At 48.5% G+C, this 23,198-nt stretch overlaps 1 protein-coding gene across 3 annotated transcripts; it reads left to right on the forward strand.

Annotated features, from left to right (window-relative positions):
- The first annotated feature begins 1,674 nt into the window (after positions 1–1,674).
- On the forward strand, positions 1,675–22,021 carry runx2b (RUNX family transcription factor 2b). 3 transcript variants are annotated; one of them, XM_030109680.1, is made up of 7 exons: positions 1,675–2,026; positions 3,143–3,405; positions 4,790–4,946; positions 7,335–7,439; positions 16,750–16,917; positions 18,824–18,985; positions 21,378–22,021. In XM_030109680.1, the coding sequence occupies exons 2-7, from the start codon at positions 3,205–3,207 to the stop codon at positions 21,854–21,856; spliced, it is 1,272 nt and encodes a 423-aa protein (XP_029965540.1). In that variant the 5' UTR covers positions 1,675–2,026; positions 3,143–3,204; the 3' UTR covers positions 21,857–22,021. The 3 variants fall into 3 exon arrangements, with proteins under 3 accessions (XP_029965540.1, XP_029965539.1, XP_029965541.1); XM_030109679.1 differs by lacking the exon at positions 1,675–2,026 and having other exon boundaries at positions 2,189–3,405; XM_030109681.1 differs by lacking the exons at positions 1,675–2,026; positions 18,824–18,985 and having other exon boundaries at positions 2,189–3,405.
- Positions 22,022–23,198: the final 1,177 nt, after the last annotated feature.

The raw sequence follows: 23,198 nt of genomic DNA on the forward strand, positions 1-23,198 counted from the left end.
TATTTCTGGTGTTTGGGGCACACGGAGGGGAAGTGTAACTCAATCACCCCCTTTTTTTTTTTTTTTTTCCCTCCCACCCCATCCACATGACGAGGTGCCAGATGCGTGTCAGTGCTTTCAGACTTTATATATATCCCTCCCACATCCTCACACTCGCACACACACACACACACACACACCACACACACACTAACGGACGTGTATGCATGTGCACGCACACGTCCATACATACTTATGAAACATAAGAAGTCCAGTTATTTCAAGTGCTCATGCTATGCTGCTGCGAACGAGCCTGTTTTTCTGTCTTGACTCAGAATGCTTTTTTGCAAAAACATATATAACCGAGTCCAAGTTTACAACTTAAAAACAAGCTTACAAAATCCCTGACATGATCCAAATAACCTCACAGCTGCGTCTCCCTGCAGTCCCACTTATTTTGAAACAGGCCCCGAAGTATCAAAGACCTTTGTCTTAAAGACTCGGTGCCATAAAAAAGTCTGTTTGGGAGCAACGGAAAAAGGAACGCAGAGTGGCAAGGCGCACGCCGCTGTGTGATGTGGCACTCAGAGGAGTCTCACTGGGAGACTGATGGGTGATCAGGGCCGAGGGTGGGGTGGCTGATGGGAGCCGGCTGAGATACGCAGCCTTCACAGAGGGTGGATGATGCCCTCTACAGTAGAGTCAAGAGGGGCAGAAGAAGCAGGCCTTCTCACCGACTGCATGCTTAGACTTGCATGAAAACCAACTCGTACACAGAATGTGAATACATGGCTGTAAAGATGCACCAAATATATATTTTAAAAAAATGAAAATACTCCCTTTTTTTGTCATTGTTATTTTTTTAAATGTTTTCTAAAATCTGTCATTTTTTTTCTAATTATTATGCTTTACAGTGCCATTCACTTTATTTAAATTTGTGGATGAATAGGAACTTTAAATTTGAACATATTATACAGATATAACCATGATTGAATTTATAGAAAATATCTAAAAATACACTTTTAAGGCAGAAAATTATTATTTGGGGTTTTATTTGTAATTTTCACTGCTTATCGTCTTTTACTATGCTCTTTCATGTAATGATTTTAGGGAGCTACCTGGTTCAGATGGAGCTAAATTCAACAATTTTATGTCATTAGCAGTTAGAAGGCCAGTTTTTATTTTGAAGAGCAGTGAGAAAGTCTGCAACGTGACTGCAGAATCCAGCCAACAAACACAGACTCTGAACTGTATTAAATTTCTAAATATTGATTTATTCTGCGTATCACAACAAGTCAAGCCATCTACTGCGAAACAACCTTGAAGCCAGTGTCATATTGCTCTATTTTCCCCCACATTTAGTTATACTGCGCTATTTTTGTTACATTTTGTTCCTTTGCATTGAGTGGAGCTGCTCTCCAATTTCGTTGTACATTGTTGCTTTTCTATTTTATTGATGTTGCTTGAAAATGGGGGTAAATCTGTCAAAGTCAGATTCCTCACTTTGAAATGTGCGAATACGTCAACAAATCGTGCGTATTTACGCACGTAGATATGATCCAGGGACTCGCTGGATTGAGGCTGCTATCTAATTGTGCTTTTTATGCAATAAAGCGGCCCTGTCACAGATTTATCGAGTGATATGAGGCACAAAAAACAGATGGGGTGTAACAAATTAACACTTCATGAGCGCAGCGCTCTGGACGACAGGGCCGCATGGGTGGCTGAACATAGATTAAAGCCCGCTGTAACGCGGAATACCTGTACACCTGCACAACAGCTCTCCCCTGCGACCGAGTGAAACTCTACTCCCGCGCCTCTACCTGACTCACCGCTCTCCGGTGACTCACTCGCTCCAGCCTCACGGAGTGCAGCTCACTCCTCGCTCCGGGCTCGGCTGTCTGAGCGCCGCCGCCGCGCACTGTCAGGACAACACGGTGGTAACGCAACACGGCCCGACGGGACCGACGGCGCGCGTTCCTGACTGGAAATGACCTCCCCCAGAGTCGGGGGCGCACGGACGGTCCAGGGGAGCGGTGACATGTCGGTACGTTTCGGTGCGGGCTGTGCGTGAATAACGGTGAGGGTGCGGTGGCGGTGGCGGTGGTGGTGGAGAAAAGGCGTGAGACGCTGCGGCGTGCGTCTCGGAGGTGTACGCGCTACGCGCAGAGCTGTCCGGCACTCTATATAGGCGTGATAGATTATGGCGGAGGGAATGGATCTGACTCCAGACACCACGTGTTGGAGTCGCATCAGCGCAATAATTGCCGGGCGCTCGAGCTATATAAACCACAAAAAGCCTGAGCACGGGAAACCCCGGCCTCCAAACACTAACCACATTTACGGCTACAAAAACGGGATCCGTTTTTCCGCCTCCTTCATCTCACCGGCGATGATTTTTTTTCTTCTTTTTCTCCCTCTCTCTCTCTCTCTCTTCATCAACCTATTTAACCCTCTATGCAAAAGCAGCGGCTGCGCCGGAAGACTTGACTGAAATTATGAACAATTTACAGGCGTCGCGGGATTAGAAATAGTCCTGTTATGTATTGTTAAAGCGCACTGCTTTGACTTTGAAAACTTTTTTTTGTGTGTGCGCGCGAGTGCGCCTGTGTGTACTTAGCCCGCGGGCTTCCAGAGCGCCTTTCAGTTTTGGCACAAAGACTTCAATGACGCACCTGGAGCAGCGCTTTAACTTCTCGCTAAAGAGAGACACACAAAAAGTTTTCCCGAGCATCTGGGCCGGCCGTTCCGTTTTAGATCCGCTGTTTTTGTAACTGCGCAGTCCATTACGCGCCCGGACATTTATTTGATGTTATTTATATCCGCGCACGAGCAGCTACGCCTGCGTTATGGCACACGGACTCTTCCCCCCGAGAACTTTGAAAAAAGAGCTTGTCATTTAAAACATCATCAACTTTTCACGGCTTGTTTTTCTTTGCCGGAGACGTCTATTTTATGTCGTTTGAAGGCGCCCACTGAAGTTTGCATAGTGGAGAGAGTTTGGAGACCTGGTGCGCGCTCACACGGTCCCATTTTCCGTTGGCAGAGTCGCTGAGGTTGAGCGAGCGGCGGCGCACAGCGCGAAGAGAGAGCCGGAGCGGAGCTGGAGAGCCTTCCCTGCCTCTTCCGATAACCCCCGCTGTTGTGATGCGAATTCCCGTAGATCCCAGCGCCAGTCGGAGGTTCAGTCCGCCCTCCAGTAGCCTCCAGCCGGTCCCAGGGAAGATGAACGATGTGAGCTCTCCAGCCGGGCAGCCGGACGCGGCGGCGGCGGTGCCGAGACTGCGCCCGCACGAGAACCGCAGCATGGCGGAGATCATCGCGGACCACCCGGCCGAGCTGGTCCGGACCGACAGCCCCAACTTTCTGTGCTCGGTGCTGCCCTCCCACTGGCGGTGCAACAAGACGCTGCCCGTCGCCTTCAAGGTGAGTCCCGGCGCCGCGTGAAGCCGTGCACGCGCCGCTTCGAGGAGAGAGAGAGAGAGACCGGAGCGAGGCTTTCAGAAATAACGCGTTTTAACTGCTTTGCTTTTTAACTGTTTTAATCCTTTTACTATTATTTCTCTACGTCTAATATTTCACTTTTTTTGGTCTCGTTTCACTGATTATATATGAATTTATTAAAAAAAAAAACATTTTACGCATGCCAAATTACGAGAAATGATTGTGCACGCGTCAGGAGACTTGTACGTTATTTAAAAAGTATATTATAATTTATTAAAACTGTATTTTTTAACTCGGAAAAATCATAATGTTTAAAGGACGCTGTGTTTGTCTGATACACGTGCCACAAATATTCGAAATATTTACTGTAAATAAACATGTGGCGAAAAGAGGAATTCTAATTAACGGGGCAATAAAACACCATTTTGAATGTGTTACATTAACACATTTTTTGGCCTCTTAGACAAGAATCAAATGTGAGGATTTTGATTAAATCTCATTTTTTAAACAGCTGATGTCAGTATCTTTCCATTTATGTTGCTGTGATTATTTATAACAATTTGTGCTTTGAACGAGCTGAAAAAGAAAAGAAAGCAGAATATATGTGAGGCCTCGGGGACGTTTTTTAGCCCCCATGATATTTCTTCATAAAGGCCCATTAATTAGCTGACAGTTATTATTTAGAGTATGGATCAAAGCTGCTTCACACTGGAAATTTGTAGCTGTAGTTCTGGCTCCAAATCAGATGTGACACTTTAAAAAAAAAAAAAAGCATAAATGTTATCTCACCATTCTTATTACTGCAGTCTGTAATTATTGCAGTTTCTGTAGGCCCAGTCATCCTCTTTTATCTGCATCCAAGAAGAAGAAGAAGAAGATAATGCAAGGCTTTTGTTCCTTTTTTTTTTCTTTTAAAAGGCTGCAATCAAATGATTCACTTAATCACATTTATCAGGACATAAAAGTGCTTCAGGCGGATGAAATCAAAGTCAATTCTCAAAATGATTTAGATAAGGATGCCATTATGTAATAGAGATAAGCTTTTATGACTCAGTTTTTGACTTTTCAATTTGAACAAACCTTTTATATCCTTCTTGATTGAATTTAACATATTTATTTATTGAACAGGACGAGATGCGTCTTTGCTTCATCGTGTAGCCTCTCAATTATTTTTATTTGTATCCATGCATGAAGAAAGACGATATGTTCAAGCAGGTTGCAGGTGGAAGTTTTTTTTTTTTTTTTTTTTTTTTTTTTTTTTTTTTTTTTTTGCAGTTCTGTTGTTACAAGGTGAGAAACATCCGTCTTGTCTTTGTCCAGTTTCGGTCTTAAATTTCTGCCCTTTGACCCCTGCGTCTCCCGACAGGTGGTGGCCCTGGGAGACATCCCCGACGGGACCGTCGTCACCGTGATGGCGGGCAACGACGAGAACTACTCCGCCGAGCTGCGGAACGCCTCGGGCGTGATGAAGAACCAGGTGGCGCGCTTCAACGACCTGCGCTTCGTGGGCCGCAGCGGCAGAGGTGAGGCTCCCCCTCCCGACCGCGCGCGCTTGCAGTCCGGTAGCAGCTATTAGGTTCAGCGGTGTGGATTAGTGGCCACATTCCCTACGTGGCAACCACATAATGACGGCTCCGACTCCAGACCCCGATCCCACCGCCCATCTCCTCGAGGCTGAGGGGTGAATCACGCCGCCTCCTCTTTAATTCATTGAATGACTGCAGAAGACGGAGGAAAGTTTTTCGAATAATTCGAGCCGTTCATTAGGAGGGAGTTTTAAAGCGGGAGAAATTTAAAGGCTTACCTGGTTTGACCCGGCTCATAAACATGTTGGGTGGTGCGGCAGCCCTGCGGCTGATCGCGCTCTGCGCATGTCTGCAAGCTGTCAGACGGAGCAGCAGAGACGCACTCCTGGTGAGACAAATTACATTCCCCGGATGTTTGGCATCACAGAGCCGTCTCTTTGCATCACTCTTGCCATATAATTTCATTTACAATTGAAGATTTTTACTTTTTTTTTTTTTTCTGCTTCATCCTCATTCTCGCTCTCCGGTCCTTCTGGAACTACTTTCTCAGTTTTTCATTTTGTAGACGCCTCCCAGAATGTGGTCGCATGCTTGAAGTTTCTTTTCAGTCCAGTTTAGTTTCATTTAAGAAGCGGCGAGTCAAACAGAGTCAACTCACGTCAATTTACATAAAATATACGGAGGGAAAAAAAAAAAATCTGACGAGAGCAAGCGGTGGAAGGATTTTAAAAAATCCTTCTTAACAGGAAGAAACCTAAAGGAATCACAGATTCAGAGGCGGCGGTTTAGTGCTTCAACCGGCCAACGGGAAAGAGAAACAGACAATAAACTAGTGAATTTATTAATAAACATTAGAGATGGGAAGTTAGACACATTTAACTACGACAAAAAGAAAACTGAAGGAGAGAAACTCAATGCAGTAGAAAAGCTGTCTAAATATATAGCAGTACAGCTTATTAGGATCGCCTCAAAGAAACATTTTAAACAGCTTCTTAATGAAAAATGCACATTTTCAAAATGATGAAATAATCTTTAGTGTGAAACCATTAGTGTAACAGATACTGGCAATGCATGTAAAGCTTACGCAGTGTGAAAGCTCTGAGGGTTTGCAATATGATGAGGTGGAGGGTTTTTTTCAGGATGGATGGACGTGGGGTAGACGGCAGGAGAGTCTGCACGGCGACCGGACCTGTTGCCACAGAGACCTTTGCATGCGGTGCCGTGCTGTGACAGGGAATCTAGTAACAGGAAGTGACATAGGAGCCAGGCAGGATCGGACTACGAGGTGTCTGAAATGAATACCCCGCAGTGACAGATAAGTACAAGCAGGGAGAACTGATAGGATGTTAGATTGCTAAAAGTCATGCACGACGAAGAGGAGAGGGCCAGCGAGGAAAGGCTAGATCGATAGTTACAGAGCGCCGCTACATGACGCTGCACGGGCTCGCAGGACTCAGACGGGAAGCAGATACCGCTTGATAGCATCTTCCGACTTAATAGTGCAGCAGTGTGAGGGCTGATGGTAAACAGGAGTCAGACCACAGCTAGCAGGCCGCAGCAGCGCCGGTGGCAGGAAACCAGGAAAGTGACGCAGCAGCTGCCCCACTTTCAGTCGGTCAATCCAAACTTTATTCGTCTGTTTCACAGAGTATTGACAAGCAGATGATAAGACTGATCCGTCAGTGCGAGACGAGAGGATTGCATACAGTAAAGGCTGCAACTGAAACAGTATTAACAGGACGACAACAAAAAAAAAAGATGTTGCAAAGTTGAATGTTTCACCCACACACAGCTCCGTTCAGGGACCACCTGCAGCACCTGCGCTCCGCTATCTCCCCGACTCATCATCTGTGTTTACGTCGCGCCGCGGAGCCGAGCGGAAGATGCGGAGGGCGGGCGCTAAACGGGTTCCAGACGACTGGGAGCGAGCAGACAGCTGCTGGGATGAGTCGCTGCAGCGACTTGCCCCGCGCTTCCGGTTCCCAGCCCGCCGCCATGGCAACGTGACGCGTCCGCATACCTCCGGCGTTAGTGTCGCTGCCGACTGGGCCGCTGCCGCGTGAATCACGCCGCTCCCTGTGCGTGCACATGGGGGCCGTGTGCACTCGAAACACAGACAAACACTCAGCCCCGAGGCAGCAACTGCGGGGGATTATCGAGAAAGGAAGTGACTATTAAAATGCCTCTCGCCCACTCACGCTGCATCGGAGGTTCTGCAGAACCGGACGAGACTCCCTCTCTCGTTTGAACCTGAACACCCCCCCACCCCCCAGTTTGTATTGGCTGTTATGTGATCAGAACCGCACTTGTGACTCGGGGATGGTTTTTCGGATGAATGCCCGTTATTGTCTCCGTGTCATTTGATGTTGTTTGATGTCACCACAGGCAAGAGCTTCACGCTGACAATCACAGTATTCACCAACCCGCCACAAGTGGCCACTTACCACCGAGCCATAAAGGTCACCGTGGACGGACCGCGTGAGCCCAGACGTGAGTACCACCGCACGCGCAGCGCAGCGCAGGATGGAAGCATGCTTGTAAAAATCTCATAATCAATCGATTAATCTGCGATTTCACGCTGTTCTCACCATAGAGGCGAAACGTCTCGTAGTTCGTCAAAGCGCTGCGATTTTTCCCACAATGCTGCTGAAACCGATGAGAGGCTGCGCCTCCCTTGAGTGATGTCGGGTTTCTGATTAAATCATCACAAATGTGTTTCTAGACTGTGTGAAAATAGTCCCGGTAGTAGCCACATTGTCTCAACTTGCTGTTCTTCTAACCCTGATCTGTAAGGTTGGCGGAGTGCCTCTCTGACTGAGATGTATGGGAGTGGCTTAGCACACAGCCAGTGACAGCAAATGCCCCAGTAAAATGATGACAGGCTATTAAAACGAGGAAATTGCCCCCCCACCCCCCTCCCAAAAAAAAAAAAAAAAACAGGTTTTATGGAAAAAAGTTTAAAATTGTGTTAATGAGCAATCCACAGGCTGTTAATTAAAGATAACCTTTCAGGGAGCAATTTAGTCTCACATGTGACGGTGTGAGAGAAAGAGGCGAAATAAAACGTGAGGCTAAGTATTCCTGAGAGGGTACACTGGGTAGCAGAGTGCTAGCATCAGCTCCTTTTAATGGGCCATATAAAAACAACTGAGGAGGGAAAAAAAAACTTTACTATAGCCATCAGTGCCAACTGGTCTGGCACGCAGCTGTTTCCACAACCCTCCTCCCTATTCATAAAAAAAAAAAAAAAAACATATTCTCATCTCGTGGCGTCTCAATGAACAATATCACATCGCAAAACAACCCCCCCCCCCACGCCCCCACGCCTGTCACATATGGCACTGGGACACGCGGAGACACAGCGGAGCCGGGAGACAGTGGGATTAGTACCACCATCAGTCTGGGTTGTAGGAAAAGCTGCCAGCGGTGCCAGAAAATCGCCTCACACACCCGACATTCGGCGCTCATCAGCAGGCACCCCCCCACCCCAAAACTCAACCCCAGCTCCCCCCCCCCCCCGAAACAAAGGCATATGCTTGTCCTCAGAACACACATGTACCCGCGATCGCGCCGGCTTCTCCCCGGCCATCCGTTCTCACTCTGGAGCCATCTTGTTTGATCAAAAGCATTTCCTGTACATCTGCTGTCCCCCGTCAGATGACTTTTCAAACAACTCCTGTTAGTTGGTGGCGAACAGATGGGAGGCTGGAGGCGAATTTGTTTAGGAAACGCTCGGTTTGGTCTTAACAGAGTTAACAGAGTCGTCGGATTTGCGTTCCGGAGGTGCCGGACGCGCGCGAGCGGACGACTACAGGTGAAACGATTCTGGTGTGAGGGAGAGAGTCTTTACACATCCATCCATTGTTTTCCCTTCTATTCGCTCAATTTGCGGTCTCAGAAAAAAGAAAGCTTTAAAGTTTTCATGTTCCAAGTTGGGTCTCAGGACAGTAATTTAAGCAATAAAGACTATGTCATCATACATAACCCCTGAACTTCTTTCCTTTGCTGTTAAGTGGCCAGAATTACAGTGTTGGTATAATTTACCTAGAAACTTCAGCCAGAACACGTCTCCCTCTCAGGGGTCATTAAGCCGAGGTCGAAGGGTGGCAAAACACACATGTGCCCTCTCTGCAGCCCCCCCACCCCCTCCCCCTGGTCTGCAGCACGGAGAGCACCGGCTGTCTCCGGAGCTGTGATTCTATCTGTGAACGCTTCGTTGAGACATGGGGGGCTTTGTCAACCATTACAGCTCTATTTTGTGTTAAACGAGTGGGTAATTAGGAGGCCTGTGGTCCGCCGGGCCCCCACAGGGAGGGGTCCGTGCAGGGAGGGAACAGTAGACACACACTGGAACTCTGTGGCCCTCCTTTGTAAGACGCTGTGTGAGTCTCTGGAAAAAATAAGCTCACAGAAACACAAAGCGTCATCTTACGTTGTTCTTTTGATTCTTTTTTAGCACTCTTTCCACTTTTATTGGCGATTCTGTGGGCGAGTGGGCGTCTCTCTCTCTCTCAGGAAGGATATTTTGTGTCAGGGTGTTTGATTGGCCTTATGGCAGCCATATGAGTTGTCATGTGGGGATGTCATTTCCCCAGCAGTTCCTCATCTAATATTGGAAGTGGGGGGGGGGGGTGTAAAGCAGGACCACCCGTGAAGAGCAGGGCCTCATATCTGTGGAGCTTTGCTTAATTAATTGCGTGGTCAGAGTGACGAATATCAGCGAGCTTAAAGATCTGTGGTATGATTTTCCTCTGAGGTTTGCAGTGTGTATGTTTGTGTGTGTGTGTGTGTGTGTGTGTGTGTGGGTACAGTAAGCGGTTAGTCAGGTCCCTCTGGCCACTGTGTTATTAGCGGGAGGCTAACTCGGTTTCTGTGGCTCGCATTGTGCTTAATCGCTTGACAGCTCTTGGTTTCCCTGTGGTTTGCCACCGCACCAACGACTCGTGGAGTGTGTGTCTGTGTGTGTGTGTGTGTGTGTTTGTGTGTCCACACATGTGCAAGCCAGCGTGTGCATTCATGCGTGCTTGCAGGCATGTGTGAATCTGTTTGCTCATGCAGATATGATTCAGAAACTTAGCAGTGTGTGTGTGTGTGTGTGTGTGTGTGTGTGTGTGTGTGTGTGTGTGTGTGTGTGTGTGTGTGTGTGTGTGTGTGTGTGTGTGTGTGTGTGTGTGTGTGTGTTGGGTGTCATTAGTCCAGTGTAGCCACAGTGCTGATTTGGAGTGGAGCTAATAGGCCTCATTAAATGTCATTTTGAGCTAATAGACAGGGAGTGGTTGTTTAAACCAATATGCTTTTATAGGTGGTTCTGTCTCCTCTCAGCTGCTCCCGTCGGTGGCCGGGCCCAGCTGAGACAAACTTCCTGACTGATAATAGCCGAGACGTAATCACACAATATACAAGGCTTTCTGTCCAAACCTACTGTTCCCATTATAGTTAATTGATGGCAGGCAAACGGAGAAGGTGACAAAACTCATTGTGGCATCAGACACACTGTGGTTATAGCTGAAGGAGTGTGTGTGTGTGTGTGTTTCAGTGCTTACACCTCATTTCTATAGTGTTTTGAATCCCTCGGGGCTTCTGGTCTCGGGGTCTGGGGTTGTGTTCTGGTTCGGTTTCGGTCGGGGTGTTAAGCAGTCTGGTGAGGGGAGCCGGGTTACTCACCAAGCGTGCAGACGATATTAGTGGTTCAGGAGGCCTGTCTGCCAAGCCAAGCTCTTCAACACACACGCACACACGTGCATGCACTCACATAATGCCTACATGTGCAGCAACGGTCAGACAATGCTTCCAAGATCAAACGTAAGGAAAAACGTTGATTCAGACATAAAAATGTGACGTGCTGATTGGTCAGTGTAGCTTAAGTCTTTCATTAAGTTCAGAAGAACAAAAAAAAACAAAACAAACAAAATGACTCGCTTCCATATTTATATCAACCAATAGTCCTGGAGCAGACACGAGTTGGGCATGTGACCATGTGGCTTCGAGCCCTGAACCCCCCCTCTGGTGCTGCTGGCAGGGAGGTAGAGGAAGTCTCTAATAATGCTACTGCAATTTGTTTTCTCCCGACCCCGATGAAGGCCGCAGCCTGACGCCGGGGTCAGCGCAGAGAGCTCCGCTTCACACTACAAGTGTTTGTGGAGGTTGGACCTCTTCAGACTCTTGTTTTTCTTCTCCGTGCACTTTGGAAGTTGATGAAGTTGTGCCAGGAATCTCAACTCCTCCTTTTATTTTTTTCCTTCTCCAGCAAAATGTCAAATAACAACACCGGAGGATGCAGTGAGTGATAGAAATCTGGAAATTACGTGCATGAAAATACACACAGAAGGGCTCAAAATACACACAGAAGGGATCAAGCCTTGACAGAGAGGGAGTGTGTTTCCCTCACAAGAACGTCCAAGGCTGGCGAGGCCTCACAGCGAAGCCTCTGCCCCCTCTAACCTTCACGTAACGGAACAGCCAGACGGGTCCTGCCAATAAAAAAAAAAAAAAATAAAAAACCTGCGTACTCTCACACAGCGCTCCTCGGCTAGTCAGACAGCGACCCTCATCAAAAGCAGTTGGCTTAGCTGTCAGTTATGTTTCATTTGCAGCGCAGTGGGCTCGAGACAGGAGTCAGTGGTTTGGCACCGGGCGGGCGGGCGCCGGAGCCAGAGACACAGTGCCCACCTTTCTTTTTTACTGGGCCGTTTTGAATCGAGAGTTAATTTTGAATAAATTATGGTCCTAACAAGTGGCGCTCAATTGCAATCCCACCTTTGTAAACAGCTTTAATGGAGCGGTTGCCGGGCGACGGCCCATTACAACGCTCAAAACCGCCGTCTTCTGCAGCGTCGAGGTGGAAACATTGTGGGTAAATAAGATGCCTTTATTTTTATTGGTGGTGATGACACCGGCAGGCCTCCGGTGTCATCACACACACACCTACACACATGTCGTTACATGCACCGGTAGGCTACTGTTACCTGCTGTGAGGCTTTATTAGCCACAGCAAAAACTGTTTTTTGCTAAATGCTAAAGCCCCAGAGATGCTAATGGTGCTGTCCCACGGGACGGAGGTGATGTCGGCCGAATCATTTCCCTGAATCATGCGTAGGAGGGCTTGTGTGTGTGTGTGTGTGTGTGTGTGTGTGTGCGTGGACAATCTTTCCAATGTCAGTAATCACCTCCAGGGAAATGTCCAGAAATAGACAGGTAATCAAAGAGGATTTTGGGAGATTCACATATCTGCCGCAGCAAAAATCAAAGCAGGTTTTAATTTTTTTTTTTTTTTTTTATGTGAACCGGACAAATAAAACTCTTCCAAAACATCAGGAGAGTACAGAATGAAACAAGGGGAGGGAGGAGAGGGGGGGGGGAAAGAATGGAAAGGAAGAAAAAAAAAATACTTCAGGCTTTTCCAGAGGCAGCCAGTCACTTGAATGTCTCATGAAGTTCCTTGAAGACGTGCCAAGGCCTCCACAATGCAAAACACCAAATTGTTCAGCGGGAGGGAGAGACAGAGAGGAAGACAGGAGAATTAAAGGAGTGAGAGAGAGAATCAGATATAGATGAAGAGACGCAGTCTGGACCCGGTCGGCCCCCGAGGTGCAACATAAAGCGTCTCTGGGAGATTTGCTTTCCCCTGTTCTGAATCAAAACACTCGAATGTGAGCGGAGCGCTGCGGAGGCAGCCGGCCCCACGACGCCGCACAGCAGCCAGACTGTGTGAGAGCTCGCTCTTTAAACTTTCTGCATTATTCTGCAAATGTGTATAAAGTGTGTTTGCGTTCAATAAATGTATCGCCTTTGGGAATTGTGCATGTGTGTGTGTGTGTGTGTGTGTGTGTGTGTGTGTGTGTGTGTGTGTGTGTGTGTGTGTGTCTCCGTGTGTGTGTGTGTGTGTGTGTGTGCCCTTCCCTTGCCTGGCCAGCTTCCTCCTGGCTGGAACGCATGGACCACACAGACGGCTGGCAGCGCTCCACGACAGCCTGGCTCCCCTTTTTTCTCTCCTTCTCTCCTTCTCTCACCGCCTCCTCTCCCACACCTCCGAGCTTGAGCTTGTCTCTCTCTCTCTCTCTCTCTCTCTCTCTCTCTCTCTCTCTCTCTTTTTTTCACTTCTTTCTCTTTTCTCTCCTTTCCTCCCCCTCTCACTTCTGTTTTTATCCTCTTCTGTTTCTCCTCTCCCTCCTCTTCCTTTGTGCCGGACCCCCATGGTAGACCGCTGCTCTCCGATGCTGCACTTTTTAATTTAATTTTATTATTTTTTTTCTAAACCAACCCCTCCGCCCGGCGTCACGTTGTCACCCAAAATAATTCATTCAAGCAACATGGCCCCAAATAAAAAAGTGAAATATGGACCCGGTGTATTCATTCACCAACTTAAATGACTGACACACACACACACACACACACCCTGCAAACACAGACGGGCTGATTCAGCCCAGGCTCCATGAACGTGGCGGGGGGGGGCGTTCTGAATCAGCCCCAAAGATACATTCATCCAAACTCACCCAGTGATCATAAACCAGACTGGAGGGCTTACGGAGCGTGACGTGACAGCTAACTTATAAATTATCCCATTTATTCAGGATCTTCTGGCGCTCGGCGTTTTCCTCACATGTCTCTTAGTCAGTTTCCTACTGATGCGAAACTGGACGTCTGCAAAATGAAACATGATGGAAATATGTTTGTTAGTGGGAAATGACAATCGGTCGCACTTTCAGTAAATGTGAAGTGTGACCGGCGGGAGGCGTTAGCTTAGCGTAAAGTCAGGAAACGGTCCGAGGCTCACTAATCAGCACATCATGTCTAATTGGTTTAATCTGTACTCGATGGGAACTTATCTAACTCCAGAGAAAAAGCAGGATCTCTGTGCTAAACGTTGGTCGCTTCGCTCCGGGCCGCGGCGTTTTGAAGCACGGATACAAACACGCTATAAATCTCCTCGCTTGGACTCTTGGAAGGAAACCAGATAGTCATATTTCACAAAATTCATTCACTATTCATACGGTGTAGCCCCTGGAACTGCTTACGAATTCAAAAAGTGCATTGATATCCCTTGTCATGTGAAATCCCAACACGAGCCAGCTGAAAGGAGCGTTTTTCCGCCAGGACATATCGGGGAACGGCTGCCTATTAGTCAAAGATCTCCACGCTCAGACTCAGATCTAATCTAATGCCGCCATTAATTACAGAGGACTTATGCTCTGTTTGCCTACTTGCTCTTACTCACTGTTATCAGATCAGCAGGGGTGAGTTCAATCCAGACTTGTGTCTCTGGGACGGCTGGAATAATACTATTCTAGGATCACTGTGTAACCTAGTTATTTGAGATACTATCTATAGAGGTGTTATCTAATCATTATAAACCTTTTTTTTTTTTTTTTTTTTTTGCTTCATGTAGTAGCCGGTAGTGTGCGTGTTTGTGTGTAATGATGCTCATGTGCACGGTTGCGCGGGCCGAAACGCGTTTCCTTATACTCCCTTTATAGTTGCACGTGTGTGTTTCTGAACGCGTTCCCGTGTGTGTGTGTGTGTGTGTGTGTGTGTGTGTGTGTGTGTGTGTGTGTGTGTGTGCACAAGTCGCTCACATCTGGTCTGAATCTGTCCGTGTTTCCGGCCGCTGGCTGGGCAGGGAAGTGGCAGGCGCTATCGAAAATCTCCGCTGTTTTCACAGGGATGATGGGAATCTCAGGGACTTTCCCTACGGCAGTGAAATCATCCGCCTTTCCCGCTCCTTTAAATACCCTCGGCTCATTCCTCCGCCCTGCTTGGGTTCCGATAAAACAGCTGAGACGTCTTGTGTTTGGCAACAGTTGTCCTTTAAAAGGTGTAATTAGCCCATGAAAAACTGTATTTACTGTCAAGGCCCCGCAGAACTAATGGACTTTGAGGTCTGGCTGTTTGGAGTGTGAACTGAACCTGGTTGACATGCTGCATTCCTGTAGGAGAAAAAAAAAACAAAAAACTTAAGATATTGATAAAAATAAAAAGCTTGGAGCCATGGATTTCATCATGCAATGGCAGTCTAATGTAGAAAATGAGAATAAATAAGGTTGCGGTGAACAACATTAATGAAAAAAAAAATAAAAAAAGGAAAACCCTCTCTGGCTGCTTCAGCATTGTCTGCGCTGCGTCGCCTGACTGGTTCACCCTTAATTTAGTGGTCAGCGGGGTCTCTTCCTCCCCTCCTCCCGCCCCCGTCCCCTCGTCCGTCTCCCCTCATCTCTCTCGGCCTCCCACCGCTATTTATTCCCATCACTAGGAGACAGGCTACGCACAAAGCCGGCACTGTGTCCCGGGGCCGTTTCAGAATAGAAATTCGGTCTGTTGAAAATGGAAAGGCTGTGATTGACTGGGCACAGCTTGCTCTGAGCGATGAGGGAGCGCGCAGCCAACAGGCAGCACAAACTGTCCGCAGCAACGAGGAGGAAATATTAATATTGAAATATGGGCGTGAGTTATGTTAGAAAGTCCTTCGAAGTGGCCGATGTCGCGCCTTCGTTCCAGGAGCGATGGGGCCGACGATGAGAGATTGTGTGTTTATTCTGGGCCGGACGATGCCAGTCGGCTCACGTCATCGCAATAAAACCCGCGGTCCGCCTGACTTGTCAGTGGCTGTCTCTCCGCCGCCGCCGTTTCATCGCGGCGGTATTAAAATTCCAGCCGGTTCCACCAGAGTAAATGAATTTTGTTGTTGAAGACGCCGACGGTTTGCCGGAGCGTATCTGAGGCTGGAATCACGTTTCGTTCTGGGATAAGTGTTTTTTAAAGACCTCCGTCTCCGTCGCCTTGCATGTAGCTGACAGCATCAAGTTTAAACGCCAGAAGAAAGATGGCCGAAAATCACTCGCAACATCAAAGTTCCTCAGCCGGGGACATCGTTAATACAGATGTTTGGCTGTGAGGCAGCTGCTTTTTGTGTCTCCTCGGTGCCCCTTGATCTCTGTAATGATGCTTTAGTAACACAAATGATGATCCCCTTTAAAGGGCTTTTGTTCGCCCTCTCGTCTGCTTCCTCGGCACCCACGAGCGTCGTAGGTGTCGCTGCCAGGCCTTTGTTCCCAGCCCCGGCTGCAGCGGGCAGGTTGGGCAGGATTCTGAAGTAGCTGGCTGTTTCTGCCGGAGCCAGCTGGAGCCCTGCCAGGCACAGCAGGAGTTTCTACTCTCCTCTGTTTGATATTTACTTTACAGGGGAACCAGTGCAAGACCAGACACTGACACAGTCCTGTGTCGCTGCTGGTAAAGAAAAAAAAAAAAAGAGAGAACAGTGTGTGTGCACAGGCCTCTCTTCCTACCACACCTTCACCAAACTATAGTCTCCACCTGGGGTTTGAGTCGGTTCCCGCTACGACGAGCACCAGGAAGGACCGAGACACAATGAGTCACCCGCTGCCTCGTGTTTGTGTTTGTGTTTGTGTGTGTGTGTAAGCGCGCAGTTCCCAGGAAGGGCGAATAATGAGAATCAGGAATGCAAAGGGTGTAAAATTATCAGCAGAGGAATGCAGGAAGAAAAAGCATAATGTAGTTGGCGTAGGTTATGACTCCTGTGGGGATAATGGGGCCTTGGCGTGAGAGCTGCTGTTTACCTGAGGAAGAAGCCTCAGGTTAAAACCTGAAATTCTTGAAGGTGATGGAAGACTTTTGCCAGAGTTTTTGTTCATTAGCAGGATGTCAGGTCCTGTTCCCATAATACTCCGCACTCCCTCTCCTCTGAGTGCGATAAATACAGTAAACAACAGAACCGTGATGTGATTCATCCTTCATAATGACGACTAAAGTAATGTTGAATCATTTCGCTGTTTTGCTGTGCCTGCAGGGCATCGCCAGAAGCTGGAGGACCCTCCCAAAACGGGCCTGTTCTCGGACCGCCTCAGCGAGCTGGAGAGGATGAGGGTGAGGGTGGCGGTTCCCACCCAGGCGCCGCGGCCGACCCTCAACACGGCGGCCAACTCCTTCAATCCGCAGGGACAGACGCAGATCACAGGTGAGCCGACGGAACGAGGCCTTCATCCGCACACGGCAGAGCAACAAAAACATTTCCACTTTATTGGACTGCATTGTATCACCTGTGATCCATCACTTCACACGGATACATCCTCGGGTTGCGGCTGATTTGCATATTAAAAGACATGTAATCTGTTAGAGATGTTGCGTCATCCAAAAATTACCACGCACTGCCCGAACTTGAACCCTTTACCTCCAGAGCGAAGGATTATTTTACTTTATCTCTACATCTGTCGTGTATTTTTAGCGATGTGCATGTCAGATCAAGGAAACGGATCACACCTTGTTGTCGCCGTCGTAAACACACCATGTCAGGCCGTGTCTGCCTGAGCTGTAATTAACACGAACCTGAAATGAGTCACCGCTACTGTTCAGTGGAACCTGGCTGCATTAACCATTCAGCTGTCATATATGAGCTGTGTTTTATAATGATAAACTTGTTTGCCCTGTTGAGATATCTGTTGGGAAATTTGCACATTTTTTAAAAGTTTTTAATGTATCATACACCGATTTCTCATCAAAACCACTCCAGTGTGTGCATCACTTTCCTTTTTCTGCACACGGACCTGAAACATGCCACTGAAGGCACAGACTCGCGTTAACTGTGCGTACGGTAATACATCAAACCCAAACTGGACGGGACCGGCGCTCGCCGAGGCGTCTCGCTCCCTCTCGAGATCGTCTGACCTCCCCCGCCCCCGTCACTCTATCAATCTACATCTTAGAAGGTAACACCATCTCTCACGGTTCGGGCCGGCCGCCACCCGATCGCGCGTGCCTGCAGGAGCCCGTCACACGTCGTCATTTAGCCCCCGGTTACGCTCTGGCGCCGGGCTGTGCGGTGTGGATCGCTGCGCGCAGCGAGGCGGTTAGGTTTTCGTTCCGTAACATCTCGTGTGAGCTCGTCCGGCGGCCTCATCGTTATTCACATATTGTCACTTTGCAAAGGACCTAATTTAATTTCACAACGACGGTAATTACGTGAAAGTGGAGGCTAATTTGTTCGCTCATTCACACCTTTTATCCAACTTTTTCCTTTACTTCTTTGTTGGAATTTGGATATATCGTGTTGAATTTGCTCTGTTCAATGATACCACCCTGACATCGGTCCAGTAGTGTATCTGTGCACTTAGTATAAAATACCTGTTCTCCTCCTGCGTTGCTGCACTCATACAAATATAATGTGTGGCACGGTCGTGCCGGTGTGTTTACACCCTGGGTTCGTGCCAGCAAGGCTCTCTGTACCTCAGCTGCAAGCCCAGTGTTTTATAAGGCAAACAGGAAGATCTTCTCTTCTGGGGTAAACATGAGATGTATCATTATGGAGGATGTTGCATAACAGGCCCGACTGATACCGGCGCTGAAACACTGAGTTGAGCTCTTTTATATTGTGTAATTATACTTCTGACTCGAACAACTGACCACTGTCATGCAGACTGGACCACGAAGTGTCCTGATTGTAACTTTTATCACACTTTTTTGTAACTCCCTGCATCAGGACGCTCCCCGAAAACCATCTGAACGCGTAACCTGCCCCGCTGTCGCTTGTTTTTCAGTTCAAACCTTAAACCAGACCTCCAGGCTCATCTTTTTTTGGAGCGAAAATCCTTCTAGCAGACACTCGCCCCTCCACTGGAGCGGCGGTCGCACCGGGGACGCTAATGATGTGTGCAGAAGTTTTGAATGTCATTGTGAAAAAACAATTAGAGTATTTATACAAGCCCATTGGTAATTATTCTTTCTTTCTTTTTCCTGTCTGTGTTTTTTTTTTTTCTTTACATGTCATCCCTGGGCTCTTTCCCCTTTCTTTCTTTCTTTCTTTCTTTCTTTCTTTCTGTCCTGTTCTCTCCTCCTTTCCCTGCCTTGGCTCCATCTCTCCCCATCAGACCCTCGCCAGTCCCAGTCCTCTCCTCCCTGGTCATACGAACAGACGTATCCGTCCTACCTGAGTCCCATGGCGTCCCCCTCAGTCCACTCCACCACCCCCCTGTCCTCCAGCCGAGGCACCGGCCTGCCCGCCATCAGTGACGTGCCTAGACGATTGCCAGGTAGAACCACCGCTCGCCCGCTCTCCGCTCATCCCGCCACCGCCGCCTGACCTCCGCACTCAGACCAGCGCCGTCACTGTTGGCTCGTTCTCCGCCCAGCGTGAGAAATGCTTTCATTTCAGTCCGACCGTCTCTCCGGAGAGCGCTCTCCATGGCATTTCTCAAAGAGAGAGAGGGAAAAAAAAAAATCCTGATTGTTTCCTTTTTTTTTTTTTTTTTTTCCCCCCCCAACTCTGAGCCTTTGATCCTGGAGGAGCATGGGTAATAACAGGCCCGGGGATAATAACAGGCTCGTGACTGACAAATAAAGTGTCTTTTACAGCGATACGCCACTCTCACAATGCATTCTGGGTAATTGCATTAGCCAGTCTGTTTGCAGTAACGGCAGCATCTGTGTTCAAATTTGTCCCTGCCCCCCCCCCCCACCCCACCCCCCCTCCAAACTCGAGAAGCTCCTTTAAAATCCCGACATGCCGCCAGACGAGTTCCTGCGCCGTACACCTGTTTGACTCTCTGCCATGTGAGCAGCTTTTTTTTTTCTACCCTGCTTTTTTCTGTTCTTTTCCTTGTACACTCACCAACGTATGTGTGTGTGCGTGTGCGTGTGTGCCCTGAGCAGGGGTGAGTGATTAAGCGATGCAGGCGTGTGACTCTGCATTAGAAAGGGTTTAAAATCCAGCCAGCTGCCTTGTCAGCTTTGATTAGCTCCCCCCCCCCCACCACCTCCAGCTTTCATCTCGAGAGCGTCGAGCTTTGTTGTCAAAGTGACACACGTACGAGCGCGCGCACACGCGTGCGCGCACGCCCCCTCGCCCTCCCGTCCCGGCCCCACCGGCTCACCTCGAGCGCTTAATGCCTCCTAAGTGATGTGACTAAGGCTCTCAGATCTCCGGAGATCATGTTGACACCTCGCCAAGGCCGCCCCGTAACCGGATCCCTCCGCCGAACACACCGGCAAGTACGAGCACGGCGCCGATCGGGACGCGCATGCGCGTGCGCTGGAACGTCACCTCGGCTCGGTCTCACAAGTTCACGTGTCAGATCGAACGTCCGCATTGGAAGCGACGCTCCGTCGTTTGAAAGTCCTTCCAGATATTCAGTCATTGTTAAGATTCTGGTTCTGTTTAGACTAATCGATCTGGCCGATCATCACAGGGACGCTTTAAAACGGCGCTCCAAGTTTAGCGATAGCAGGAGCTGCAGGATGAGCGGCGTCACGCTGCTGCCCCGACGGCGAACACCCACCGTCACACACACATCCCGCTGGAAGAGGAAGTTCAGAAGCTTTAATCGGCAGCATATGCTATCTGACGCTAGCGACAAACCTCGATTGGCAATTCCATCCTGCACATAAACACACACAGACACAGACACACACACACACACACACACACACACACACACACACACACTCAGCAGACATGGTGACACGGAAGACGCCTGGTGATTTATGATAAGAGCGCCATGGCTGGACTGAACCACCAAGAGGAGAGGGGAGGCGGGGGCGGACCTCCTATTCTCCCCTTAAACTCTTCGCCCGGCGCGGCGCTCGCCGCAGCCAGTTAGTGGTTTTTCGGGTATTTTTTAAAGGGATGAAGCGAAAAGAGGAACGAAGGGTGAGATGGAGCGGCTCCTTCTTGGCTCCCGCTCGCCTCGGCCTTGCTCGCTCGCTCGCGCGAGCGTGCGCGCGGACACGCACGCACACACACACACACACACACGCTGGAGCCGACGGGAGGCGAGGAGAGGAGCCACATCAGAGCTCGGCCCTGCCTCATTATGGATCTCATGGAAACTGTTTCTGCTCAAAGTGTTTCCACATGTGCAGCTCCTGATTCATCCCAACTGCTTTTTTATGTGCATACAGTATTCACACACACACACCACTCCCGCCGCCGCCGCCGCCGCCGCCATCACCACCTTCCCCCACAAACACACACTCACACACACACACATCCATGCATAAACAGCTACATATAAACATGCAGAAACATAACTGTGCGGAGGCGTAAACACGTGGAGACGCACAGCGGACATACGTTCTGCTAACTTTATCATAACTCGGATGAAAAGCTCCGGCCCCGATGAGTGTTACAATATTTGGAGCTGAATAGCTCCTCCGTCACGTTGCCCGCAGAAGCCATTAGCTTTTCCAAATTGGTTAATACACATCTCTGGCCCGAGATGACGTTCCGGTTTACTGCCGCTCCGCTTCTTCGAGGACTTATTTGTTAAATCCAATTACCCTACAAGACAAAACGCTAAATAGTCCAGGCCGCAATCACATAATCTGAACTGACAAACTGCTGAGAGGAAGTTTAGTCTTAATAATGTGTGTTGTACTGATGTCAGGAAATGCTGAGGGAGTCTGTGTGTGCGTTTTTTTTCCCAGGTTCCTCCGACCTGAGCCCGTTCCCCGGCCAGTTCGAGCGCCAGTTCCCCGGCCTCTCCTCGCTGACCGAGAGCCGCTTCACCGGCCCGCGCATGCACTACCCGGCCACCTTCACCTACACGCCGCCCGTCACCTCGGCCATGTCGCTGAGCAGCGCCCACTACCACACCTACCTGCCCCCGCCCTACCCCGGCTCCACCCAGAGCCAGAGCGGACCCTTCCAGACCAGCAGCACGCCCTATCTCTACTACGGCACCTCCTCCAACACGTACCAGTTCTCCATGGTCCCCGGCGGCGACCGCTCGCCGTCCCGGATGGTCCCGCCTTGCACTAGCGCCTCCACCGGCACCTCCCTGGTCAACCCCAACCTGCCCAGCCAGACGGACGGCGGCGTGGACGGCGACGGGAGCCACAGCAACTCCCCGACCGTCCTCAACCCGGGGGGCCGCATGGACGAGGCCGTCTGGAGGCCATATTGAAGAAAAAAAAAAAACGCCGAGAGATTAAACCAACTGATGTCACGGTTTGAAAGCACAAAAAAAAAATAAAAAATTTCGCCCCGTTTTTTTTAAGACGGAAAGGGGATTTTTGAACTCTACCTTCAGCCCGGAAATTAATGTAGAGATAAAACACACACACACACACACAAAAAGAAAAAAGACCAGACTTGTGCGGACTCGTCTTCCTGGAATGTGTTTTGACCAAGGCACTACAAAGGGAGTCATTCTCACAGCAATAATGAGAAAGACAGTTTTGGTTTACTCGGCCCACGTGGATGATGGGACATTAATTCACTTTTATTATCGTCCACAAGCGAAGGGGATGCTTCACCAACATTTGTAAAAGACTGCCTCTTTTGTACAGCGTTTGTATTTCATCGAAGGCTTTTTTTTCATCGTCGCGGAGCATGTTTTTTTTTTTTTTTTTTTGTACTACGACAAAATATCAAGATGCAAGTTAAGCACTGAGTAGCGAGCGATGAGAGCGGCGCATATGTCGCTTCTGAGTGGCGTGGACGGCAAATCTGCTTTAAACCGATTAATTTAACTTGTATATTGTGGGTGAAACGTTGATGTAGATTGAGGCGTTTTTTTTTTTTTTTCTTAGTTTTAACTTATAAAGCCATAAATTATGTATTGTATTTGAAACTTGAGTCAAAGAAGTGTAATCTGAATATTTTTGATGCATCTATATGACTAAGTTAAAATGATTTTTTTTTTTTTGATAGGTAATTTAAAAGAGTGAGAGGTTTAATTTTTTTTTCTTCTTCTTGTTTTTTTTGTTTGTTTTTTTTTTCCTGTTGCACCCAAAGATTGAAATAGTTGCAAAAATATGAAATGTAATTTCCAAAGAGTATTGCAACATGTTTCTTCTGGTGTAGGTTTCAGCCTCACTGCTCCATGCATTAGGAGCCCAACATCCTCGCGAGGCGTTGACACACATTTGGCTCGGAATTAAACCTTCGGTATTTATTGAGCAATAACTCGTATTGTGCCTCTTGGCGAAATACCATGAAAGAGAGCTTCGGCGGGGGAAAATAATTACCCGTTTGGGGAAATTCTGCTTGATTTCTCTTGACTTTGTCTGGTCTGACATGCACACAGACACTTATGTATGCGCTCCGGTCCAAATAAGAAACGGCGCATTTATTCCGCAGCCCAAAGATGATTACAGTGGTGCCACGCCTGGTGGTGCACTTTAAAGCAGCGGGTCAGATTTTTAAGATTCACTTATGTTGTGATACATGAACTCCTCAGGACTGGAATAATCCTCACAAGATCCCACACATTTTCTATATGTGCGTTTCTTTCTTTCTTTCTT

This window comes from Salarias fasciatus, chromosome 15 (assembly GCF_902148845.1).
Source record: "Salarias fasciatus chromosome 15, fSalaFa1.1, whole genome shotgun sequence".
Taxonomy (NCBI): domain Eukaryota; kingdom Metazoa; phylum Chordata; class Actinopteri; order Blenniiformes; family Blenniidae; genus Salarias; species Salarias fasciatus.